Raw genomic sequence first — 25066 nt, 5'->3', positions numbered from 1 at the left:
TTTTTACTTGTTGCATGCAATATATAAACAGACCTCAAATATTGCTTATTTCTGGCAGACTTCATACATGATGATACAAAATATGTAGAATAAGTCCTACAATTTCATTCAAAGATTTTATGCAAAGAAAGAAAAGCAAATGTTTAAATGGCTTACAAAACATTTAATGTTTACGTTTAACCTGTACAGTATATACAGTATGTCTAAGCCACAATGGTCTATATACATTAAAAATATATACAATGAAAATGACAAAGCATCAACGGTCATTAATATATCAGATGTTAAATGTTAAGTGCTGCACACCTATTTCATCCCTTTAGAAAGCCAGGTCATCTGCCATCCTCCCACTGTGCAATGTGCTCTGCAGCTGCAAAATACACACATACATAACCATTAAGGAACTATGCAAATGTGCAGGACATACATAATGCTGAACTGGAACTGTGTGTGTTTGTAATCCTCAGTCATCCTGCAGTTCTACTCAAAGACAACTGTGAAGAAACAGTTAATGAGACAAAATTTGTGAACTTGTTTTCATACACTTGCAAATACAGGCGCCATGCATAAACAGTCCTTTGGAAACACATAGCTTAGTCTCTGCCTTAGGCTGTGTGATATCCACTTATCATTTTAGTACTAATTAACAAAGCAGAGCTCTGACAGCTGGAAGTTATTCTAAAAGACTTCAGCACATGCATTTATACTCTTTGTCTTCAGTGAAGCTATTGCTGTAATGAAGAAAAAATGGTTGAGAAAATTATTGTTTGTGCAAGAATATTTGTATGTGTTTAGTTGTGCAGATAGTCAATAGTGTCTGGACTACTTATTAGATAGTACCCACCATGAACAGAAAGGCAATCCTTAATCTTCCTCTTGATCATAATCAACTAATCCTGTTCAGCACAAACATAATTTACCAAGAGGACAACATGAAGTCTTAAAAAACTATTTGTAAAAATGGTGTCTTAGCAACACTGACCACATTCAGAGCAGATTCAGGTATGAAAGATCAATACCAGATGACACAGCAGACCTTTGCAAAGACACACTCAAGTGGACAAAACTTAACATCTGCCATCATCTTATTCCTCTCAATCAATGCAAGTGGTATGTGTGTCAAAACACTGCGGGCCTCTGTGGAGCCGACATGTATCGATTGCTTTAAGGTTCTCGATGGTGAGCACTGAGTGCCATTGATTTGTACTGAGAGGCTTGTTTAAATGTGTAGTTGCAGTCATATTGAGATTTTTCGTGTTGCTTTCCTATTATTCCTGGACACAGTGGATTAAGACTTTACACTACCCCCTACAGTGATTACCAGTGACAGAGGCTATTAAATAGGTAATAGTAATTGCCTGAAAATGGTGAAGCACAGCAAGTAAGAGAGAGTGGCAACACTAATTATGAAGAGCAGCCAGTGTTATAACTAAAAAAAAAGTGATAACAGCCACTTTGTTATCCAAATAGAATCAAAATGTCATTAGGTTCTATTCAATGAGACTTTGTTTGTGAAACATTTTATCATATCATTCCTTGCAATGTGAAGAGATTGTTTTAATCACATGGTTTACGGGTTAAAACACAAATAACTAACTATAACATCATAGTTGTCTTTGTTTTCACTTCACTGGTATAAAATATTAATTAAATATAAGCTATATGAAAGGAGGTGATAATGAATAGTGTTTGTGTGGCACAACATCCATTAGGCTTTTGGAGACAGATCTATTTCTTCCAGCTCCTGCTGCTTTCAGCTTCAAAGCAGCAGGAGCTGGACAGACAGCAGAATGTTGATTTTTAGTACAGACTGTATATTAGAGGACAATCCGGCTTGTTTTGTAAGGCAACTCTTGGTATGCTCCTTACAATTCTTTTCCTGAACAATGCCTCTGGGAAAAATTAGCCGACTTAGGTTTGGTGGTTAATTATTTAACTGTAGTCCTACTACATAAATCTTAATGTCATAAAAACATTTCCCGTGTCCTCACTGTAAAATTAAATTTAATAAAACTTAACCAGAAATAAATCTAAACAAGTCCTGGTGTTATTTAACATTAACCAAGTCAAAAGGAGCAAAGGTATGTTAGGAGGGAAAACAGTTTCAGAACTGAATGAAAGCAAAAGCTGATTATTCAGCACAGGGGTGGGTGGATAATGTTTCTACCTTGGGTATCACTTTGCATTCAATTCAATAATACGTAAAGTAAAGATCAAATTGTCAGTTAAATGCCAGGATGAAGATAGGATGACTTCTCGACCAACTTTAAAATCTACATTGTCCGTTTAGATGCAGGCATTTTAGGTCAGCCAATTAAATATCATAAAATGTGTGTGAACAGACCTCAAAAGAGCAACGTGTGCAAATCTCACAGAAGTAAACGTCTTTTTTAAAGAAGGAAGAGAAAATAATCCACAAATCCAAAAGTCAGAGTCTGAGCTGTTACAAAAAGTGTTTGCAGCCAAAGGTGCTGATGCTGGGAGTAATTTTTGCTTTGGGTATTTTCCCATTTTTATTATTTTAAGACTAGATCAACAGGAAAAAAAGTAGCCTTGCTTGAAATATCAAAGAAATGTGTTCCCTTTATCTTAGGCTTCTAACAAAACAAGTAATCTTTAAGTAGGGGTGCTCAAACTTTTGTGTGTCATGGCATTCTCTTTTTTCTTTATTTGTCTGCTTCTAACTTTCTATTACCGTTAACATTTGGGTGATACATGGCTCTGATGTTTGTTTTATCATCTCCAGGCAAGAAGGATCCACTGGGTGATACTGAGATTCAATTACACAAAAGAGAACCCCTCCTTTATCTTATCCACACTTTCACCCACTCTCCCCTTAGGATCCTTACCATGCTGGCAGATGTATCGGTTCTGCGTTTTGCAGCGTTGGTCATTCCAGTTGAAAGCACTAAGTGCCTGCAGCTCCACACAGTTTCCAAAGCTGAACAGAGAAAAAAAGACTGAGTGCACAGTGGTTTGACCTGCACGAAGAGCATACTTACCTGGTCAATTCTGAACGAAGACTAGATCAATGAGTTGGTTTTCAATCACAAGCTGTTGACTCATATTACATAGTAACTCAGTTCAAAGCAAATATTTAGATTCAACTGTCTGGTGTAGCTAATTGTCAGGCTCAATTATGCTGCAGGACCAAAGGTTTTGGGGAAAAAGATTTAATAGAGATAGATGAAATTACAGAAAGGAAAAGGAGAGACATCTAGTGGTGATGGTAAGGATGCCAGGGAACATGACTGCCTTCTACTATAACTTAATTTAAAAAAGGATTTAAATCTATTTCTGCTCAGTAATCTAAAAGTTGTAGATAATGCTGATTTAATATTTTACAAAAAACTTTTACTGAGAGATACATTTTTCACCTTTTAAATGATGTGTTTGTTTATGTAGGTCTTAATGACCTCTGCTGTCTGTTTATCATGTACTTTGTGGCTCATTTGTGTTTCTAGATATGCATCATACCCTTGATTGTCAGGTTGTCCAAAGGCAAAGCTGCTGAATAGCGGGAACTCTCCAGTGTCCCAGCGAAATGAATCTGTTGGAGGCTTGTATGTCAAACCTGTGGAGCATGAAGATTACTGTTTCCAACAATGTGAAATCTTCACTGTCAAAATCAAATAGCACATCTCATTTAAATCAAAAATAAAAAGACAAACAACCTCTTTCATGGATACCATCCTGTTTTATATTAACATTTATTGTGAAGACCAAGATAAAAAGGCTGACCTATCCAGAAATTTCTTGTTTCAAAGTTGATGTTAGTGACTTCATTGCTGGCATCCAGTTCACTCAGATAAAATGCCAGGATGTCCTGAACCTTCTGGTTGTGAATCTGAGCTAGAGTTCCCCCTAATTCCTGCTTGTTTGAACACAGCAAAATGCAAACTGTGAGCAGAAAAGCTTTATTGCACTGTTATGCAATACAGTATTTTTGGTTATAGAAGTCACCCTGATATCTCAGAGGGTAACACACACCTGCATCTCACCTGACAGCGGCTTTTGGCTCCATAGTAAGTGTCAGCTGTTGAAGACAGCATAAAGCAAGTTCCATCTATGGTCACGTCACAGCTGTGAAAGGGAAACTGGACCTTCTCTGTTAAAAAACATAAATCAATTTTTGTCCAAATGAGCCTGCTGTTAAAAAATCTAATAAAAAGTGTACACTGTTTTTCAGTCCCATCAAAGCCATTAATTTCTAGCTTCAACACATTAGCAGGCAAGAACTATCATTATAGCATTACAATTAACACTCAGAAAAGCTGATAAATAATGTATCTGAAGCTTCTTAAGAGTTGGATATGCTGTGGTTTATGGTCTGAAAACAAAAAAGGCACATAGTAAAGCAACATCAACTCACCTACACACCCAGCACCACCATAGCCAACATCACACAAGCAAGCGCATTCCTCTTCTTTAAAACGACCATGAACACACTGCATGCCACATCGAACTGCAAAACAAGTACAAGCACAATAAAATCTGTGTCCCATTTTTCCATTATGTGTGCTTAGCTGCACAAAATAATTCAATTTATAAAAAATACCCTGACAGAAACGTCCAGTGAACCCTGGGTCACACTTGCACTTGCAAGACGAAGTATTAAGATGGCCATGTTGACCGCAGTTCATACGACATGGGTTCTTGGGAATTTCTGATGAAACACATAATCTGCAGTTTGCAAATTGCTCATCTGTATATTTTAAACAGAGTAGTGGAATCACTCTAAAATCTGCTCTTACCACATAATCCACCTACATGGTCCCATAGTCTGAAACAGCCAGACATGGAGGAAGTGCAGAGAGAGCAGCACAGCCCCGGCTTGTAAGGCATCACTAGCTGACCATTCACCTCCCAGTTACCCCTGCAACACAGATATACTGAATAACACATGTAACTAAAGAGAGTTTATTTTTTTTAGGATATATTTTTTTCCAAATAACACATTTTATTATTGGGAAAGTGTGTAACTCTTACCCAGGGTAATATGCACAGACAAATATCTCCCAGGGGTTTCCATCCCTAAGACACAGCTGGCTGGCACAGCCCACTTGACTTGAAGTAGCCCAGACCAGCTGTGCAACAAGAGAAGGTTAAAATACACCACATCAGTACTTTAATGATTAGAAAAATGTGTGGTGTATAAGTACAGGACTCCATGCAGTATAAACACTTATATAGTTTTTTATCTATACCTGTGTATAGTGCTGACAGGTGGAATTCTCTTTACATTGTTTACTTAAGTAAAGAAAGTCATTCCCCTCCTCAAACCAGGCATCAATGATGTCAGAAAATGAAGCGACACCATGAACAGAGAGATGAGTGTTCCAGCCAATGTGACTGAAAGATGAGGTGTGTTGAAGGAGAGAGTTTGTGTGACACAACGTAGCTTGTTCCTTTGCAAGTACGGCCAACTTCTCATTCCACTCCTGTAAATACAGACATCATTTAGTAATATTGCTACAAGGATTTAATTTGAAACAAACGCTGCTTTGGAAAACCATTTTTCTCCCATAGTGAGATACCAAGTGAGCGTTGACAAAACTGAACAGAACTCTGAAAACTGAGTGAGGTATTTCTACCCTTCCTGATTGGATATGTGGAAGAATGACGCTTTAGAATAGTCGGGCACAGGGCTGCCAGGCATGTGATTGGTCTATTTTTGACTAACTTGGTAGTAATAGAGCTACCATGATTGATCATGCTAGAGGTTGATTCCCATAGTGAGACACCTCACTCAGCTTTCAGAGAACCATAGTACAACGGTAACCTAATGTTTTGTAACAGCAGAGAGTGTGAAGCAAAGATGGCTGACAAAAAAACCCCATCTCCATTTCCATGATGTTGGAAAAGTATATATTGCAAGCTTACATATTTACTATATTGCAGTCCTGAGACAACCTTAAAACTAAACCTGATTTAAACCAGCATGGCACTTTTACTCTGGAAAAGAAAAAAAAAACAAAAAAACGAACATGCTCAACTTTTAAATTCCAAAAATAAAAAAAACTACTGATTTCAATTAAATAATGGAGGATGGGCGACCAAAGACTGGCCAAAGTTCACAATCCATCAGGGCTCGTTAATTTTTGCTAATTTTTACTCACTTGTGACATTGGATTAATGACTGACAACAGAGGCCTACCACATGTTGGAAACCTGCATTGATTAGTTCCTGCTTAATCTGAAAATGACAGAAAAAAATGCATCATGAAAGAAACCATTCACTAAAATACATAACTTTAAACGCTGTGCTGGATGTATAGAAAAAACCTTGAGCATACATCTGCATAAATGAAATCATTTTCATTTCAAGTTAAGTTGACATTACATTTGTAAGACCAGGCTTTAAAGCTGCACTTCTGAACTTTTCTAACAGCGGCTAATTCTGCATCCATCTTGTATCCTGTATTCTGAGATCTCTCTAGCCAGTAAAGGTCAATCTGATGTTGACTTTTCATATCTCTTTCTCTGTCCCATCCTCTCTTTCTATTCCTCTCTTCCTCCAATAATGTTCTTACGTTTCTTTGATGAATCAGCACATTCAAAAACAGCCAGATATCTGACGTGGTACTTAAAGCGAAACTGGGCTACAATGGCCCCAGGCATGTACATGCTAAATGTCACTGTGCGCCATCAAAATGAGTGGGAAACATATTTTTAAAGTCAGAAAGTGATATAGTGCTGCTTTAATATACTAACATTTTATTCTACTAGGTTGTGTCTTCCTTTGTGGCTCTCTAAAGCTGGACACTTATGAACCAACAACACATTAAGCGTGACCTGGAGTTATTCAGAGTTCAGAGTGAGCTCAACAGTGAAGATTGGACATGCCAAAGGCAAAAAGAAAAGGTTAGAATGTACACAAGCGTTTTCGTTTCTCAAGTGTAGATTCCTGCTTTCTGCTTGTATTTCCTGCCACAACTGGAACACCAAAATAACCTAATGACTGTAATTTTGCAGACAGGCTTTTAGTGTGGTGTAAAAAGGCTGAGTTCCCTTAATTTCATTGTTCACTCTACTCTCTGATCTCATTCAGTAAAAGTCTTTGATGCCACTAGAGGGGTATAAGGTCACTGGGCAATATTTCATTAGAGATATGTCATTTTAGAGCATGTCATGTTGTATAAACTATGAGATGGCAATGGCTCACTGAGGGTATAGAGAATTAGTGTGTTTATGTTCCATTCAGCCTTGCTTTTGGCACCATTAACAACTTATTTAATGATCCACATAGTTTTTGTTGATTTAAAAAATGGGGTATTTCTCTTTAAAAGCTCCTCTGGATAGCGTCCTCTAAAGCCTGTCATGTTAAAATGAAGTGCAGAGCTTGGTAAGTTCTGAAAAACTCATAAACAGGGGTCATACTTTACATATCAAAAAGTGCTTACTTTAATTTCTTTCTCTGTGAGTAATGCTATGACCTCATAATACTTCTTTACTTAAAGAGCTCTAAGAAAATCTACAGAGAGGGCATTGACTTAGAAAAGGGGAAGGCTTCATTCATTCTTGAAGTGTTGGTATTTTATCTCATCCTAAAGCAAAGCCTAAAGGACTATATAATAACCACTTCAACACAGTTTCACCACAATGCTTACTCATTCATTCCTGTGTGGCAAAAAAAAAACAAAAAAAAAAAAAAAAAACTTATTCAGATATCCGCAAACACAGTCAAAGCCTTGAGCCTTTTAACGTTTATCAGTAAAGCTCTTTAATATGCCTCTTCAGCTCAAGAAAGCTTCCTCTGAGGGTTTTCACGGGGAAATTACCTGTAATACCAGAGTTGTGAATGCAGGATGATTATCCACATCCTCTCTTTCTCATTACTGCCTTATCAGTTGAGAACAGTTCTCTGAGGCTGGAGAGGAGTCAAAGAAAGGGGCTTGTACTGTTCGGGTGGCTCTGAGGATGTAATCTATGACAAAGTGACAGTTTGCCCTGCCACAAATCTCATATTAGGCCCAGAAGGTATTGAGTGCTTTGTGAACATCACAATTTGTCATGACCTCTTGGACATAATCACATGCAGGAGAGACAGTTGTGCAGTGCTTTATGCAAAGCAATAGATGTAATGAGATAGGGAGACAATTTAGCCTTGCTGTTTAGCCGTTAGGGAGATAAAAAAAAACAAAAACAGTAAAAATGCTATATGAAAAACTTGTACAATCCTTATTCTGTTCCTTTTTCTTTTTCAATCATTGTCCCATTTAGAGCAGAGATCAGCACTCTAACTTTGCATTATGAGACAAACAGTACAATGCAGCTAGGTTTAATAGTTACCTTAGAAAAAAAAGAAGAAAAAAGAGAAAAAGATCAATTGGTGTAATTTCATTATATTACTGTTACAAGCGTCTTTGCACAGCTAATTGATTTTGGCTTCATTCTCATTTTCAGTATGATCTCAGCCAGCAGCAGAGTGGTACAAATGGTGCATTAACACTAATGTTTCACACAGCTGAAACTATAAACACAACAGATGAAGACCACTCAAAAACAAAAGATTTTAATTCACTGGATACAGTTTAACAGTGAAGCACTATGGCTATGTTAGCGCTGCAAGTCTTAATGCTCAATTCTGATTTTTTGCTGAGATCTGATTTAAATATGAACAGTCTAAGGCCCTGAAGTGACCCATACTATCTCACTTCAGCCACAGAAAAGTCAGATAAAATCCGACATGACTGTTTACTGAGGTCGCTTTAAAAAATTTCAGCTATGTATCTGATTTAGGACCACATATAAAAGTTGCATAGATCTGATTAAAAAAATGTAATATGTAGTTCACACTATCATAAAAAAAGAAATATTTACATTACATATGAACAAAAAAGTCAGATTTGCCTGGAGTGTGATCATAGCCTAAGATTTATGACAGACCTTAATGCCTTTATACATGACCGTGAATTTAAGCAAATGTTTAATAAACTAAAGGCAGATATGTCTGGTTGTAAATGACTGTTCTGTCACCTCTTGTGATATGCATAAATTTGAGGATAAAATTTTCTGTTTTGCCTCTTAAGATGTTCATGAGTCATTGTTGTTTTTATGATATTAAAATGCACATTATATTTCATTGTACACTACCGTTCAAAAGTTTGGGGTCACTTCCCTATTGAATCCCATGGCAAAGTGACCCCAAACTTTTGAACGGTAGTGTATGTACAGTATGTGCATTGTGTTATTCCTGCTGAACTGAGCGGATGTCTGTTTTGGCCACCGATTTTAAATCTCAAGAGCTTTTGTTTTTGTTTACATGTTAAATAAAGTTTAAATATTTAAATTAAAAAATGAAAAAACTGTGTCCTTAAAATTTGTGTCCCAAAATGCCTGTGATAAGTCACACAAATTTCAAATTATGTCTTTATAAGTATGGGCTGCCTCTTTTGTTTGAACTCTTTACACACCACTTGTCTGTTTCATCACAGTCTCACACTAGTATGTGGTCAATATTGATCAACGGCACAAAAGAGTTATATTTACACAAAAAAGGCTCCATGTTTTTCTTTGCCATTCTTTCTAGGCTCTAAACTTGTAGTCTTACCTTTTGCCTTTTCTTACCAACTGTCACAAATGTGATATTGTATAATTCAAACATGATTAAAAACAATTTAAGGGAGGGAGATGACTGACATATTGTTCTGCTTGAAAACTAGTTGTGAGCCCCACCTCACCCAGTATTACCCAGCAGCTTCACCCTGTTTAACTATGCTTTCTGGTATGGTTGGTTAGGGTTCGGCATAAAAAATGCAAGCATCTCAGAATTTTAATTATTATTGTAAAACTTTTTTTCTGTGGACTAATGTAGCTATTCCACATTTTTAGACTGCAGCGCTTTAGGTCTTTTTGAATAAAAAATGTCTTTGCCTGTCACCATGTTACAGCCTTTTGTGGTTAGACTGTAAAATATGTAAAAATGGAGCTGTTTGAACATGTTTTCTGGACTGTCAGTCTCATTGTGGGTGCTTCAAATCCTCTCCGAATCAGCTTCACATCCTTGATCTGATCTGTATTGCAGACACCATCGTCGTCATCATTATCATGTCTCTGTGGGTCTTCAAGCAAGAGAAGCAAGCTTGTTTGAACTTCAAAATATATTGATTAAGTTTGCAACTTGTGGTTTAAGATTTTGCACAAGAAAAGTGAGAGATTTTATATATATATCCAGTGTCTGCTCCATGCACGATTTACCTGACACCAATGAAATTGCAAATTGTTAACAAAAGAACAATGTCAGACCTCACAGGCAACAGTAAATGCAGCATTCAGATATGGACAGAGGAGACAATAGGTGCCACAAACCATTTTTTGCATGTTAGCTGCCATGGGTCTGACCCGGCTGCGCAGTCTATTGTGCTGGGCAACAATCTGACCAGACTCCTTCACTCTGAGCCCTAGAAGAAAACACAAACGTTCATTTACTATACCTCTGCTGCTGTTGTCGTGGCAACAGAATGCAAATGTGCAGGCGGCATGTTTAAGTGTCAGAAGGGGAAAATTTTAAAGTCTATAACTCAAGGTTCACTCTTTAATAGTAAGCAAATCCTGCTAAAATATAATGTTACATTATTCAAACAACTGTAGACTGCTGAGGGTACTCATAGGTAACACATTTTAATACGGTCTCCTGTCTGTTTGATACACAAGCATAAAATCACTTTTAAGCTGAATACCTCATAAAAAAGGGGGGTTACAGTAAAGCAGCCTGTTACCATTTAATCCTACTTTTGTCTTTTAACCATACTGAACCTAAGCTGTTAAAAAGATAATAAGCATTGTTTTCTCAGGATAACAGAATTCGTGATCTAATGATGATATAACAACCTAAAAACAAACAAACAAGCAAACTATATATATATATATATATATATATATATATATATATATATATATATATATATATATATATATGTGTGTGTGTGTGTGTGTGTGTGTGTGTGTGTGTGTGTATGGGAATGATTCGGTTCTGTATAAAACAGCTTGATGAAGTTAAAAAAGTTTATAAACTAAAAATGGTCATGTCATGATAATAATTTCTCCTTTATGGCAAACGTTTTTTGTTGTTGTTGTTGTTGTTGTTTTTGTTTTTTTGTTTTTTTTCCTGTCTAAGCCTCCACCTTAAAATGTCTTACAAACCATTCATGGAAGAACATATATTGTAAAAATCATATTTTTTTAAACTAGACCTTGATCTTTAATACAGTTTTCTTATTTTACTCAAGTTACCTGGGTTACACTTATTAAATAATCGTTTTAAGTGTCTCAACTCCTGACACGTGAGTTAGAAATGTTCTGTGTTTCTCAAAATACAATAAAAAAGATTCATTCTGGTAATGCCACCCCTGCGTTTGCCAGCAGGCAGGTGGTGCCTTGCCAGATAAATCGAGAATCTGCGTCTTAAACGACTGCCACCTTTTTTTAATAAGACTAAACTATCAAAGAAGCACTTCCTATTACAAAAAAATATGCTATGATGAAAAAAACATAAATTTTGCAAACTGGTAAAAGAAATCAGCCCGAGGTAAAAATGGCCCCTCGTGACTGATTTTCACTTGTGTGCAGTTTGAGGTGAGTTTACCGGTGATGGAAGGAATCTGTATGTCCGCCGACCCTGCGATAATCCGGTAGAGTGAGATGAATAAGACCAGCAAAAACCAAACGGTGAGCATATAAAAACTCCGGGGAGCTCTAACATTCCCCATCCTGAAGTTCAGAAAGGTCCTCAACAACAGGCGCCACTTGTTTAACCAACAGTTATCCTGCCCCCTGCTCCCCTCCTCCTCCTCCTCCTCTTGTCTTCATCCGCTGAGGAGTTCCCGCATTTAGAAGAAGTCAGGACCGCATTTCTTTTTCTTAAAAAGAATAATAATAAGAAGAAGAAGCCAGGACCGTGAACCTTATGCAATTTATCATACGGTAAGTTTCTAAAACATTGTTTAAACTCCAGCCAGGCACCAATAATTTCTCTTTGGCAATGCAGGTGCAATTTGTAAAGCGGACGGTTTAAGTTTCCTCCATCCGCAAGAAAGGGAAGAGAGAAATAAACTTATCAGAGAAATAATGAGGTCCTTAATTCCATAAACTGCCATGTTATAAAGAAACGAATAAATGAATAATTAAACTTTTATACGGACACAAAGGCATGTCTAAGCTCATTGTGTGAGTTTTAAATGTTGAAATAGAATAGATAAATAAATGATTGTGCCTAAGAATGTGAGAGGGACCACATCCCATGAAATTGTGACGTTAATCAACGAGACTATCAGTTACTGCTATTGTGATTATGTCATGGCAATACTCAAATGGGTCACCTGGATGCAGTCGGTGACAGGCTGAATCATAGACATTTACGATAAAGACTAGATGTCTCATCTGTGCCGTTGGCCAATGGAGCCGAACGTCCGCACTGGCGGCCATCTAGCCTCAGTCGGCTCATAACATTATTATAATAGTGCATCCACTTTATAAATAACCATAATTTATTCAATTTTATAGCAATTTGTTTGGGTTGGGTTTGTTATAAACGCCAGAGATGTAGCTATGTCAGTGCATACGAATAATATGAATAATAATAATGAATAATTATAGCCAAAGGAAAAAAAAAAAAAAAAAAAAAAAAAAAAAATATATATATATATATATATATATATATATATATATATATATATATTAGAGACGCAAATGTTACGAGACTTTTCAAAAAGGCAAGTTAATATATATTTTTAATAAAGAGCCACCATAGGATGTTTGTTATTTTTGAAGAACCACATTTTTATTTACATTTTTAAGGTTTTAAAATAAAGAAAAACATAAAACCTTTATATTAAAAAACAAGAGGATAGACAGACTTTCTGCTAAGGAATGTAGATATTTGTGGAAAATGATGTAAAAGAAAGGAAAAAAAAGTCCATGGTTTCCAATCTAATGACAAGAAAGATAGATTTAAAAAAATATTTTAGCCATGTATTTAGAGGCATTATGGAAGGTCCAGAGAGACACTTGCAGCTCCAGAGTTGCAGGTTGGAGACCCCTGATGTAGTGTTTGTAAACCAAAACTCACTTCATTTTCTTTTTATAGCTGTAGGCCTTTTTTTTAAAGGAAAGAGATATTTTGCCCGTAACAATGCGATTAATCGCGATTAATCGCATGACATGCTGCGATTAATCGTGATTAAAAATTTTAATCGTTGCCCAGCACTAATATGTATATATATATATATATATATATATATATATATATATAATTGATTTATTACATGTTTAAATTCAAATTATTTTATTATATAGGTAATATTTATATTATCATAACACATTATAATACATTATTCTCATTATTCAATTCAATGTATGTAACTTCTTGGATATAAAAGTGACATTTATTTGCAATACAAAACATGTACAAGATTCACAAATATACATCAAGAAATGCAGCTTGTTGAAACCCCACCCTGTACAGAGAACGAGACTATTGTGGAGATTCACACATGGAGGACAGAGATACAACAAAGAGAAGTGTGAGTGAAGCAGTGGAATTGAATTTAACATTGAAAAGGCCTCCGAGTTTCACTGATATATAATTTGACCCAACTAAAGATTTCACTAGACCAATACACAGGGCATAGCAGAGTGAGAGAGTACTTCAAACACAAACTAAGTCTCAGTATGTGGTGCAGCCTTAGCTTAAAAACAGGGACACAACTAATGTCAGCAGCATATGGTGGTGACTGTCTATGCTATACTGTGTGTAGCTGATGTGCTGCTCGAGCAAAAACACATCCTCCGACCCGATCCTCGTCCTTACAATGTCCGGGTCCTCCAGCAGTCTGATGGGCTGTGATTGTCTGGAACTTGCTGATGCCTGGCGAATGAGCCGCTCTCCTGCTCTGATGACTTACTGTGCCTTCTGATGGAGAACACACCTATGCTGCACATTTAAGTCGTTTTTCAAAGACAAAAGCTGCAATTTCAACATGTTCAAGTATCCAGAATTATAGCCATGTTAATAACTTTTGTAAGAAACCAAATCATTTGCAAATCTGTTAAGATTTCAGCAAAATAAGAGTATTTGTGTTTGTGCAGATCACTCCCCTTCCCTCAGATACTACAGATCCAGCGAGACAGCAATCCTGTGGCAAGATGGCCGCCAGGTGAGGACGTTCGAAGCTCCGCCATAAAGTATCTATCCTTTATTGTAGACATCTTTGGGTTGAGCTTTCTACAGGGGTTGTCAGTCACGCAGTGCATTTGCCACAGAGAGGAGGGCTGGGTAGCCGTAACTTTTGTTGACCACTAGACTTGAGTGTGCTATGATAGAGTACACCAAGCAGTGGTGCGGTACATTAAATGCTGTTTTGTTATGTTTAACCAGTTTGTCCCTGCATCCTGCCCACTGTGATATGCCTGTAAACCATAAAACAAATTTAATAAACACGAAACGCATAAAACCTTTGTGCATTACTCAGAAAGCTGATGGCGTGTCATACAACAGACCAAACCTATCCTCTGCTTCTTCAGCATAGAAGTCGCTTTAATATAGATTATAAAATCGTATCGTGTGAAAATTTGTCATGGAATCATTTTAGATATCAGGACATTAAAAAAGAAAAATCATTTAGACCTTACCAGATCTCTTTTTACAATATGAACTCAGTTTATTTAAGTTTGTGAGCATTTGTTTATGTGAACTGTTGAGGTCCTGACACAGCATTTCACTCAGCTTAAGGTCTGGACTTGATTCTTTCTTTTTTTAGCTGTTTTGTAATAGATTTATTGTTGTGCTTGGGATCTTTGTTCTGTTGCATGATGTAGTTTTAGCTTAGCTTTAGCTGTCAGACAGATGGCCTCATATTTGACTCTACAATTTTGGTCTACAGAAGCGTTCATGTTTGACTCAATAGCTACCTTAACATGGACAAATATTTCATCTATGCAGTTGAAATCAATCAGATTGAAAATTCCAACTGACATGTTTGCATGGTCTCTAGGTATAGTTGTATATTCTGACATGTTCACCTTGATTTCATTCGGCAAGAGAACTTTCTTCCACAAGTTTAGTGATTTGTTTAGCATTGCAAACCTCAGCCAAGCTGCCACGTTCTTTTCAGAGAAATGAGGCTTCCTCCTGTAAACTCTTCCAAACAAGTCATACTTTTTCAGTCTCTTTTTTATTGTACCATCATGAACCTGAACATTTAACATGCAACCTCATGCCAGTAGATTCAGAGACATAGCCCTTTTTTTTGTTTGTTTGTTTGTTTTACTCTTTTTTTGTTATCTTCTTGTTGTTTTTTGCAATTTAGTGGCATTGTATGGTCCAACTTAGGGATGAAGTTGCTAGTTCATTTCAGGGAAGTCTGACAAATGTCTTGAATGCTTTCCACTTGTTGATATATATATATATATATATATTATCTATAGGATGATGTACCCCAAATTGTTTAGATATGGCCTTAAAACCCTTCCAGGTCCTGAGACAGTCATATCTGTTGTTTGTTCATACACTGAAATATGATTCATAAGTACCATCCCTACAACAGACTACATGTTTAGGTTTACAAAAGGATCATGTGTTTTTCATCTGAGGTTGTTTTTGCCTAATTTTAAAAGCTGTTTATGAGATTTTTTTTCTTCTTATCAGAGCATGTTCTAATATGCAAAACCCTAGAAGTAAATGAGGCTATTTTTTCACATTACTACACTACCTTACTAACTGATTGTGTTTAATTAGTGACTGTCAGACTCTGAGTCTATCATCTCTCTATCATGACTTCCCACCTAAATGACTAAAAGGGCAGTTAAACACACTGACAACAAGGTTGAGCTGGAGTGTTCATCAGTGTTATTGATGGGAAGATGGTTTTAAAGGACTGATATTTGTCTTTCGCATTAGTCACTGGAAGTGAAGCTTTATTTGAGCTTTGGGTAAACTGAGGTGTCAGATATAATATTTCAGATATGGCAGTTATAAGATGGTAGAGCTTAAAGTGATACAAAGATAGGAGTGATTGAGGAGTGGAAAGGAAGAGGATGAGCTGCCGGGGTGACTGTTTAAACATGGTGACAATGTTTTTCATTCTTTCTTTCTTTTTTGTGGATCTATTCTGGAAAGCATGAATCATGATGTCCTCACTGAGTGGTGATTCACTGTCTGGAGATGGCTGCAGTGCAAAACAATAGATTCATGCCTCTCCATTGTGGGCTGTGTATTGTTTTGTTTTTTTTGTTTTTTTTTTTGCAGCAAGGATTCAGTCCTTGGGCTGTCTTCATTTTTTTTTTTTTTTTTCATTAGTAAGGGACCGTCTGGCCCCACCAGGCTCACAGTCAGTTCTAGACTCAGTCAAACTCCACCACCCACTTGGATGTTTTAGCCCCAAACAGCACTTAAATTATCAGTCTCAACAAAATCATTAAAATTTCACCTGCACATTGCTCACACTAAGGACTTTCCCCCATCAGCCCAAGACATGTTCTCTCCAAAGCATCTAAACATTGATTTAAGTAGTCAGATTTCCAAATACCAAATCAATGTTTTATTAGTTTTATTTCATCCACATTCAACAACTAAAAAGAATATTATGGGGATGGCACGAAACTCACAAAATAACTTCAGAGCCATTTACTTCTTACTTTGTTGTCATGGTGAACCAAGATGAATATAACCCTCTGCCTGATCAAAAATCTTAATTACAGCTGCCCACACAGAGGCAGCCATCTTTACAGCATACATACAGATGCAATTGAACTCTATGTATATATTGTAGCTACAAAAGTGGCCTTTTTGGTGCCAGCTGTGAAGACTGCTGAATTCAGAACTCTAACAAGTGCATGAGTTTTGGATCGTGCTGTCATAATAAAGACCAGATCCACCGTGGCCCTCTGCTTGTAACCTGAAAGTAATTTGTGCTATTTGTTTTGCATGTTGTCCTGTTTCTGTGTCTGTATCAGGTATTTCAGTTTCCCCCTAGTTTAAAGACATGGATTTTAGGTGAAATGGGGATTCTAATGGTGAATACCAGTATGACTCTCCTTAGGGAAGACTTAGGATTCTCAAGGTCTACTCTGCCTCTTTCCCACTGTCAGCTGTGATGGGCTATAACAGGATAAACAAGAAAATAAAATAAATGTATTGTGTTGTCCAACTAATTTACAGAACAGGAATGTGTGTCTACAGTATGCATGTCCTCCTGCAGAGGGCACAGCTTCCCTGTAGATTCTCACACGATCAAGCTGCTTTGAGCAGAAAGGAAGTACACTCCAGATTAAGTAAAGGGATAATAATGGAGTCACATTTTTCGTCCAAGTCTCTTTTTCTGATTGGCTCCTGAAGAGTAAACCCAGCATTCCACACTGTTTAGCTGCAGCAGCTTTTCCACTGCAGACTTGTGGGTTTTCTTTTCCTCACCTGGAGTCCCTGAACACTCTGAAGGCTGATGACTAAAAGTTCACCTTGTGACTTCTAGCGCATCTGAGGACAGCTCATCGACAGTATTGTGGTGTTAGTGGAAACATGTTTGTGTCAGCAGTGAATGCCATCATCTTGCTGTGTTTCTGTTCACTCCATCCTGCTTATGGACAGGTAAGAGCAACATATTGTTAACTAATAAGCAAATGAATTAATCAGAATCACAGCAGAGAGCCTTGACATTAGTTCATTTGAGATAGCTTTAAATGATTCAGCTTCTATAAGTCAAAGATTCTTTGCCAAAAAATATAAATGTAATAATCATCATATGTGGAGGATGCACAAGGATCTAATGCTTAAATTAGGATAAATTCTATCTGTTGAAGCGTTCAACATTTTCTACTGTGAATATCTTTACTGTACTCCACAGAGAAAAATCTGACTTTCAGTTGCCTCTACTTTGCACGCAAGCCTCAGAAACAACATCCCACAGGCTCCAGAGACTGAATCCACTCACTATATCTATGCTGTGCTCCACTGCAAAGCTGCTAAACATTTCCAGGAAGCTGCATGTGTCTGTGAATGACTCTCTTCAGGCCTCTGCATGCACGTCTGTATCTGTGCTTGTATAGTATTTGTTTGTCTTGTGCTTAGATATGGTCAACATGAGTATGTTTGTGAGGGTCTAGGAGAATGTGAGTGGAAAAGCTTAGGTCCTTTACAATGTGTATGTTTTTATTTCAGACTGTTTTAACTGAGTAGATTAAGTAAAGCTTTGCCGTCATTTTGAGCTTACTGTTGTAGCATCACTGAGTTTAAGGTGAGGCAATGTGAAATGTGTAGGACGAGCAAAAAGACTCCTTTGAAAGCTACACTATAAACACCAGCCACCAGCTACCTACAGATGACTGAAGTCTGTCCAAACCTCATTTCAGAAAAGGTGTTTTCAACAAATGTTGACTTTACTTATATAACCCCTGGATGAAAACACTAATTGGTTGTGTGAAAACATGCAAGAGAGGAGAGGGCAGGTGGGGAATGATGCTGATAAATGAATGGGAGTAATGATGAAGAGAGCATGGTCAGAAAACAAGATTGCTGTACTCCCTCAATTTTCCAGCCAATGGAAAGAGAAACTGTAATGTGGGTGATGTTTGAGCTGAAGTATTCATAACCCACTGACTGACCTCAATCTCAGTGAGTAATTACCCATAATACAAACTAAGCACAGTAACTTCTGATACTTGCCTCTTTCCTAAAATGGTAGTTACATAACTTTTCAAACTTCTACACTTCAAGTAACATCACAAGAACACACTGTGCTGCACAGTGTTTTCTGTTTACGACGGAGCTAGGGGATTTAGCCAGCTGGCTAATGAGGCGTTTTCTGCTTGCCAGTACACAAAGTGACCAAACACACTCTGATCTCTATTGCATTTAATCCCACTTGTAAACATTTAAGCCGCTGTACAGCACATATATCCATTTAGGGTATATATTTGTTTTTATACACTGGTTTGGTTGTGTTTTCTTTACAAATATGGTGCTATTTTATACTCTTTTTTTCCTTTTTTTCTTTCTTTTTTTCAGAAATTAGTGTAAAAACTCTAACGCAAACTCAGGTTTCCATGTGTATTTAGATTATGAAAATTGTTTCTCAGAGTAATGAATAGACGGACATGAAAGTGTTGTATATTTGAGATTAACTGAGACATGAAATGATATTATGGAGGGACTGTCAATTGTAAGGTTGGTGATTTGTTCTCCCACTTCTCCGATTCACACATTCGAGTGTTCATGGACAGGACCCTGAACCTCACAACATTTATCAGTCTAAGATTAAAAGTAATGTATTGACTAAAAAAAGAAAGAAAAAAACTACAGGAGTGTTATTTAAATGCTGTTTATCTATGGTGTTAAAGTTGTGAAAGTTATTTTTTTTTTTTTTTTTTTTTTTTTTTTTAATATATTATTTTTGGAATTTTTTAATATTTGGAAATGTATGAATGATCTGCTAGTTCTCTGGCTCATAAATCAGTGACATCAGTGGTTTGTGGTCCTGTGGTCTCTCACTTCAGCAGAGCTTTCTATGTAGATAAATATTTATTTTTAATTGATGTGAGTCAAAGGAACAGCTAATATCTGTTCTAATGAAATTCTAAGAAGATGGCTCAGCAATTTTCTTCTTATAATATTCCAGTTTATGACATGCATGTCTTCACTGCCTCCTTGTCCATTTTTGGACAAATTTTTCATTTTTTTTTATCTTGTTTTAAAGTTTTAAATTGATAAGTGCATCCTTATCTAACAGGCCATATTTACATCCACACAGCTGTAAGAGTGTTACAGTCCACCAGCCAGGTACTCTTTGGTGTTTTGAGATCCAGATTAAAACCTAGAGGTCCTCAAGCTCTGCAACAGTTAACCTTTTCAAATTTAGAGTAATTGTATAATATTGTGTTTTTACCATTTTATTATCGCTTATTATCAACGTTTAGGCCCCTTGGCCTTTTTCATTATCAGACTACCACTGATAAAATGTCCTCAGCACAAATTACTAAACAAAGAAAATACCCCTAAAACACTTATGAATTTGGTTAACTTCTGTTTTCCTGCAGGACTGTCCAAGTAGGCTGGAAATACAAGGATCTCTGAAGCAGGTCCAGAAGCTCCTGTCAGCCCATGAAGCCTCCTACTTACAGAGTCTACGCAACCTGAAGAAGAAAATTAATTTACTTCAGAGCAGTGCAGGGAAGCAGACAAAAGCCACAAACAGTAAGCCATAACCCAAGAAAGAGTGATGCATTCAAAAGTTAAATTATTTTTAAAACCATCTGTATTTCTATCAGGTACTTGCCCAAAACTGGATGCTCCTATCAGTGGGAGAAAACTGGGCAAATCCCACAGCGTTGGCCATGAGGTCCATTTTCTCTGTGACCGGGGTTATGAACTTGTGGGATCAGAGACCAGGGTTTGTCAGGAAAGCCTGACCTGGAGCGGCCAGCAGCCCACCTGCCGAGGTTAAAGACCTGTCCTCCACAGCCTGGCCTCACTTTGATGGTCATTTTTTCTCCGTCTCTTTTCCCTTGTCCTCATTCCACCAATGTCTCTCCGCCTATTCTCTCTGACCATCACTCATCCTGTTATCTGACCCACTGATTACTTTACATCCCTGTCAACATCCTCTTTGTAAGCTCTTTGTCTCTTCGCTCCTCTTTTTGTGCATCAGGCATGTCACTGTTTTCTTTATAGAGATAACTTAGCATGTGATCTGTGATCATATTTCTCTTTTATATGTACCTTGGTTGCTCTCCAGAAATCTTTTTGAATGTTTGACATGTGATATTCTATTCAGGCCTCTATGTCCCCTTGACAGCTTGCTGACTTTAAGATAACAGCTCAAAGGCTTTTTGATCAAGTTGTGGCAACTCTGTAATGTTGCCTGCATCTAACATTAACTCATATTCCACCATTATTTCTTCATATTTCTATCTAATACATTCATATGTCATGAAGACATGTTCTCCGTGGTTCAAGCATCAGGGCTATTAAGTTGCATATGTCATAGTATCTCTATAACGGTTCAAAGATAGCCCTGCAAAACCTCTTCTCTGTCTAATTCCCTTAGACATCAATGAGTGTGCATCGTCTCCCTGCATGAATGGTGGGACGTGTGTGGATGAGGTGAACCAGTTTTCTTGTGTCTGTGCCAAGGGTTGGGCTGGAGCTACCTGTCAGAGTCCTGTGCCAACATGTGAGTATAGTAGACATCGTAAGTGGGATTTGAGTCTTAAATTGGTATATGAATGCAGGCTTACTCTATATATACAGTATATCAACCAAGCATTTCAATTTCAAAAGAATTTTATAGGCCAGGATCCAAATCTTCCTGTCTGTGAAAGGTGATTACACTGGCCAGTGGTTTGGCTTACCAGTGCTAAATATGCAAAAAGTTTATTGAAAGTCCAGGACAGATAATGGTTGTGATGTAGTGGTCTAGATGGTAGATGGTGGATTTAATCTGTGAAGCCTAGTTTGGTTGTGTTTTAACAATTTAAATATTTAAATTTAGTATCTAATCACATTAGATTTGCTTAGTAAAGAATTTCAGCTGTAATAGTTTGAGCTTATGTTTTTGTTTTTTGTTTTTTTTTTTCTTTAAATAAACCATGGAAATGATCCCTTGCAAGTATCTGCAGTACTTTCGAACAGACTGTTGTTCTGTATCAGCTTGAAAATACACTTATATCTAAGCTTTTATTCCTGCAGCTCATTAAAAGGTTTAGTTGTTGTGGAAACAGCTTAACATCAAATCTCATTGAGTACCGTGTGAGTATGGGTAAACATCGGGAGGGAGGTTTTCTTAAACAGATGTCAAAAATGTGTTTTGTTGGGTTGAAGTCGTGTTTACTGTTGATTATCAAGTTTTAGTTTATCTTGACTTCAAGACAACTTTTGTGCCACATTTGAAGAAAATTCCTAAATCAGAAGATATTAAATTCACTAGACTAGAATGGACATATTTACCTGCCTACATAGAAAGAGCCAGACAAACAGATGGATAGACAGAATGACTGACAGATGGATAATTGGAAAATACAATGCCTCAAGCAATGGCTGTAACTGGTGCAAAGGCATTAAAACCCAACAATAGGAGAATTTATTAAACTGATCTAAAGGACATTTTATGGAATTCTAACTGCTTTTTATTTTAAATTTAGTTATTAAAAATATCTGCACAATGCATTTAGGCTCATATTGTGTTGCTATGACTGATGAGACTCTCTTTCCTGTGCAACTGCATTTGATGCTGCCAGTAGTGATGGACAGTGTCTCAAGTCATCATGAACACATCCACTACATCTGTCACATATAGTCAGCTGGATAAATAAACACTAAAGGCTTGAGGCTGACTCACAGCTTCAGCTCTAAAAGTATCCTAACAGGTTGTGAAAACATTTTCCACAGCTGACCACCATTTCTCGTCTGACTTCCCCATTCAGTCTTCATCACCATGACAAACACTTCAGCCGCCACTGCTGCTGCTACCACCTTACCAGCTGCCACCACTGGGCCTTTTGTTCGTCCATCACGTTGCAGTACAGTGCAAGGGACCACCCACTGCACCTGTGAGCCAGGATACACTATCTCTGGCAGAGACAGCTACACCTGCACTGGTATATCTAAAACTTTCCAATTAATCAAACCTTAATTACAAATTATAATGTTTATAATGCTTGATGTTTATTGTGTGTGTGTATGATTTATGCTTTCCAGATATAGATGAATGTGAGCTATTCCATAATGGACAAGCTGGCAGATTGTGTTTACATGCTTGTGTTAATACTCCTGGAGGCTACCGCTGTTCCTGTCCAACTGGGTACAATGTGACCCGAGATGGACGAAGCTGTAAAGGTGCACTCGCCAATTTTCTTTTTCTTTTTTTTCTTTTTTTATTTATCAAGTCTGTTCTCAGCACTGCTCCATGGGGGAGTTTGCTCAATGTGCCTACCAGGCAAAGGCTCAAGGGCTCAAGGAGGGCATCAAGCTGATGTTATCCTATAAATATATGTTCAAGAAATGGATCCAAATGGCTTAAAGGGACATAAATATAATGCACTTAAGACATGAGAAACAAAATATCCTAAATACTGTAGAACTGAAAAGAGGTGCAAAAGAACTATAATGAGAGATGCAAAATGCCAAAAGTGGGGTAATAAATGGTAAAGATTTATTGCAAATAAAAACACAAACACATGCAAGACTGAGCTATTTGAGATATTAAAAAAGACAATTAATTACCTTAAAACCACATAAAAGATTAAAGTTATCTGAACTGGGGAGGGGGGATAGCTACATGGTTTTTGAAAATTTTGTGTTATTTGCAGTGAGGTGTGCTTCAGACCTCATAAGGCAAGTGGAGGAATTTAACAAATTTCTAGTAGTCGCAGCATTGTTTCATTATCCATCTGTGCACTATACAAAGTATACCCCCAGATTATTCAGGAATATATTATATAACACAAAGCCATGAGTGATCAAACAAACCCCATAACCAACATTAAATAAAGTGTTAATTGTGTTAAATCCCAACAGCCAAAACTATAAATATGAAATCATTTTTAAGGTGATCTACTGTAAATATGCAGTTGGGGAATTGTAGCCTTTGAATGAACTTTTCTTCTCTTTAGTATTTTCAGTATTATTTTATTTAAACTAATGGCTCTTCCTTTTCTTCCAGATATTGATGAGTGTGCCACCAGGCAAAACGACTGCACTAAGGACCAGATGTGTGTTAACACATATGGTGGTTTCCAGTGTGTTCGTGTGGACTGCCCAAAAATTCCTAATGCTACATATGTCAAGACATCCCCAATGTGAGCATGATCAGAAAATCATTTTTGTCCAGGTTATTGCTCATTTAGGTGCACAGTACCAAATAGATATGAGAATGAACTCTTCAGTGGGTTTCATTCTCTTAACTTTAACCTTTCACAGTTTTCATTTATCATCCTACAGGCGTTGTGAACGTAATCCCTGTCCAGTTGACAACAAAGCTTGCTCTCAGGCCCCGAACTCATTCTCCTATCATTACCTGGCCGTTGTGTCCAACCTGTCAGCTCCTCGCGTTATGTTCAGAGTCTCAGCACTGCGTCCAATAGGTGACACGCTTCGCTTCTCCTTGCTTGGTGGAAAGCAAGCTCGTCGCCACTTCACTGTCCAGCGTTCAGACCGCCTGACAGGTCAGCTGATGCTGGTGAGCCCAGTGCAGGGTCCCACCACTCTGGAGGCAGAAGTGGAGATGAGTGAGCTGGAGAGACGAGTCCAGCTGGGGAGGTATATCACCAAAGTCACCATGTTTGTTTCCCAGTATGAATTCTAAAAACAGGAAAAAATGTATTTATTGTACTAAGAGGAGCAGTTTAGAAGATGAAAGATGAACAATAAAGTAACAGTTAGGTTGTACGAGATAAAGACATAGGCAGTCCATACTGAGATAGAGTATTATTTTTGTAAATGTTATCGTAACATTCAGGATAACTTTTAACATGTCAACAACATTGTAACCCTAACATCATTAAACTTCATGTAAACCTTAAAAAGTTCTGTTTTATTTTACAGATTGCAATATCTTAAAAAAAAAAAGAAGAAGAAAAAAGTCTCAATGCACTCACTCTGCCTACTGAAATACAGCATGCTACAAAAGCAGTCTGATGTACTGTAAGAAGTGATAATCTATGTGTATGTGGTGGTTGTAAAACACCTCAGTTCTTGCAGTATAGAAGAACACTGTTCAACAGACAGGTTGCTAAAAAGAGTCCCTGTGCTCATACAGTGTGTCACTACACTTTTTGCACTTGAACTTTCAGTTTGCAAAACAAACATCAACAGAAAAAAACATGTTCAAAAGAGTATTTTGTGTGTTCCAGTGAGATGAAATGTGTTCCCTCTCAGCTATCTCTGCATTTCTTGGTGTTGAACTACTCTGAGAAAAAACAGACCGCACAAAAGTGCACCTGTGGATAGTGAAGCAGAGTGTAGTTTAACTGGAACAGGATGTCTTTAGTTGCAGAGGGGGCTCTGTACCATGGCTGAGACTCACTAGGGATGTTAATCGAGAGAGTAAAGGAAGCTTCACAGGATCCTAAAACAAGA

The 25066-nt window shown here is 37.3% G+C and overlaps 2 protein-coding genes across 3 annotated transcripts; one reads left to right on the top strand and one right to left on the bottom strand.

Moving 5' to 3' along the window:
* Window positions 1–214: 214 nt before the first annotated feature.
* Window positions 215–11638, bottom strand: LOC121637881 (C-type lectin domain family 18 member A-like). Its single transcript, XM_041982259.1, has 12 exons — window positions 11588–11638; window positions 10312–10403; window positions 5208–5441; window positions 4990–5087; window positions 4755–4876; window positions 4559–4666; window positions 4373–4465; window positions 4002–4108; window positions 3742–3871; window positions 3478–3574; window positions 2850–2941; window positions 215–370 (listed from the first exon to the last, which is right to left on the bottom strand). Exons 2-12 carry the CDS (start codon window positions 10333–10335, stop codon window positions 333–335), a joined length of 1143 nt encoding a protein of 380 aa, XP_041838193.1. The 5' UTR covers window positions 10336–10403; window positions 11588–11638; the 3' UTR covers window positions 215–332.
* On the top strand, window positions 11594–24499 carry LOC121637759 (fibulin-7-like). Of its 2 annotated transcripts, none has more exons than XM_041982139.1 (8): window positions 11594–11670; window positions 20029–20185; window positions 20260–20430; window positions 21039–21164; window positions 22414–22587; window positions 22688–22825; window positions 23652–23787; window positions 23930–24499. In XM_041982139.1, the coding sequence occupies exons 1-8, from the start codon at window positions 11644–11646 to the stop codon at window positions 24291–24293; spliced, it is 1293 nt and encodes a 430-aa protein (XP_041838073.1). In that variant the 5' UTR covers window positions 11594–11643; the 3' UTR covers window positions 24294–24499. The 2 variants fall into 2 exon arrangements, with proteins under 2 accessions (XP_041838073.1, XP_041837993.1); XM_041982059.1 differs by lacking the exon at window positions 11594–11670 and adding an exon at window positions 17293–17584.
* Window positions 24500–25066: the final 567 nt, after the last annotated feature.

The sequence above is a fragment of the Melanotaenia boesemani genome, chromosome 1 (assembly GCF_017639745.1).
Source record: "Melanotaenia boesemani isolate fMelBoe1 chromosome 1, fMelBoe1.pri, whole genome shotgun sequence".
NCBI lineage: Eukaryota > Metazoa > Chordata > Actinopteri > Atheriniformes > Melanotaeniidae > Melanotaenia > Melanotaenia boesemani.
Note: the sequence above shows the minus strand (reverse complement) of the source record. Positions and strands in the feature narration are given on the sequence as shown.

Excerpts from the sequence above, each read along its gene's own strand:
- LOC121637759 (XM_041982059.1), top strand. The coding sequence starts at position 17,516 with ATGTTTGTGTCAGCAGTGAATGCCATCATCTTGCTGTGTTTCTGTTCA. Across the intron at positions 20,186-20,259 it reads GCAGACAAAAGCCACAAACA|GTACTTGCCCAAAACTGGAT; the intron begins GTAAGCCATAAC and ends TATTTCTATCAG. Across the intron at positions 22,826-23,651 it reads AGATGGACGAAGCTGTAAAG|ATATTGATGAGTGTGCCACC; the intron begins GTGCACTCGCCA and ends CTTTTCTTCCAG.
- LOC121637881 (XM_041982259.1), bottom strand. The coding sequence starts at position 10,335 with ATGGCAGCTAACATGCAAAAAATG. Across the intron at positions 3,872-4,001 it reads GAGCCAAAAGCCGCTGTCAG|GAATTAGGGGGAACTCTAGC; the intron begins GTGAGATGCAGG and ends TCAAACAAGCAG. Across the intron at positions 3,575-3,741 it reads AACAAGAAATTTCTGGATAG|GTTTGACATACAAGCCTCCA; the intron begins GTCAGCCTTTTT and ends CATGCTCCACAG.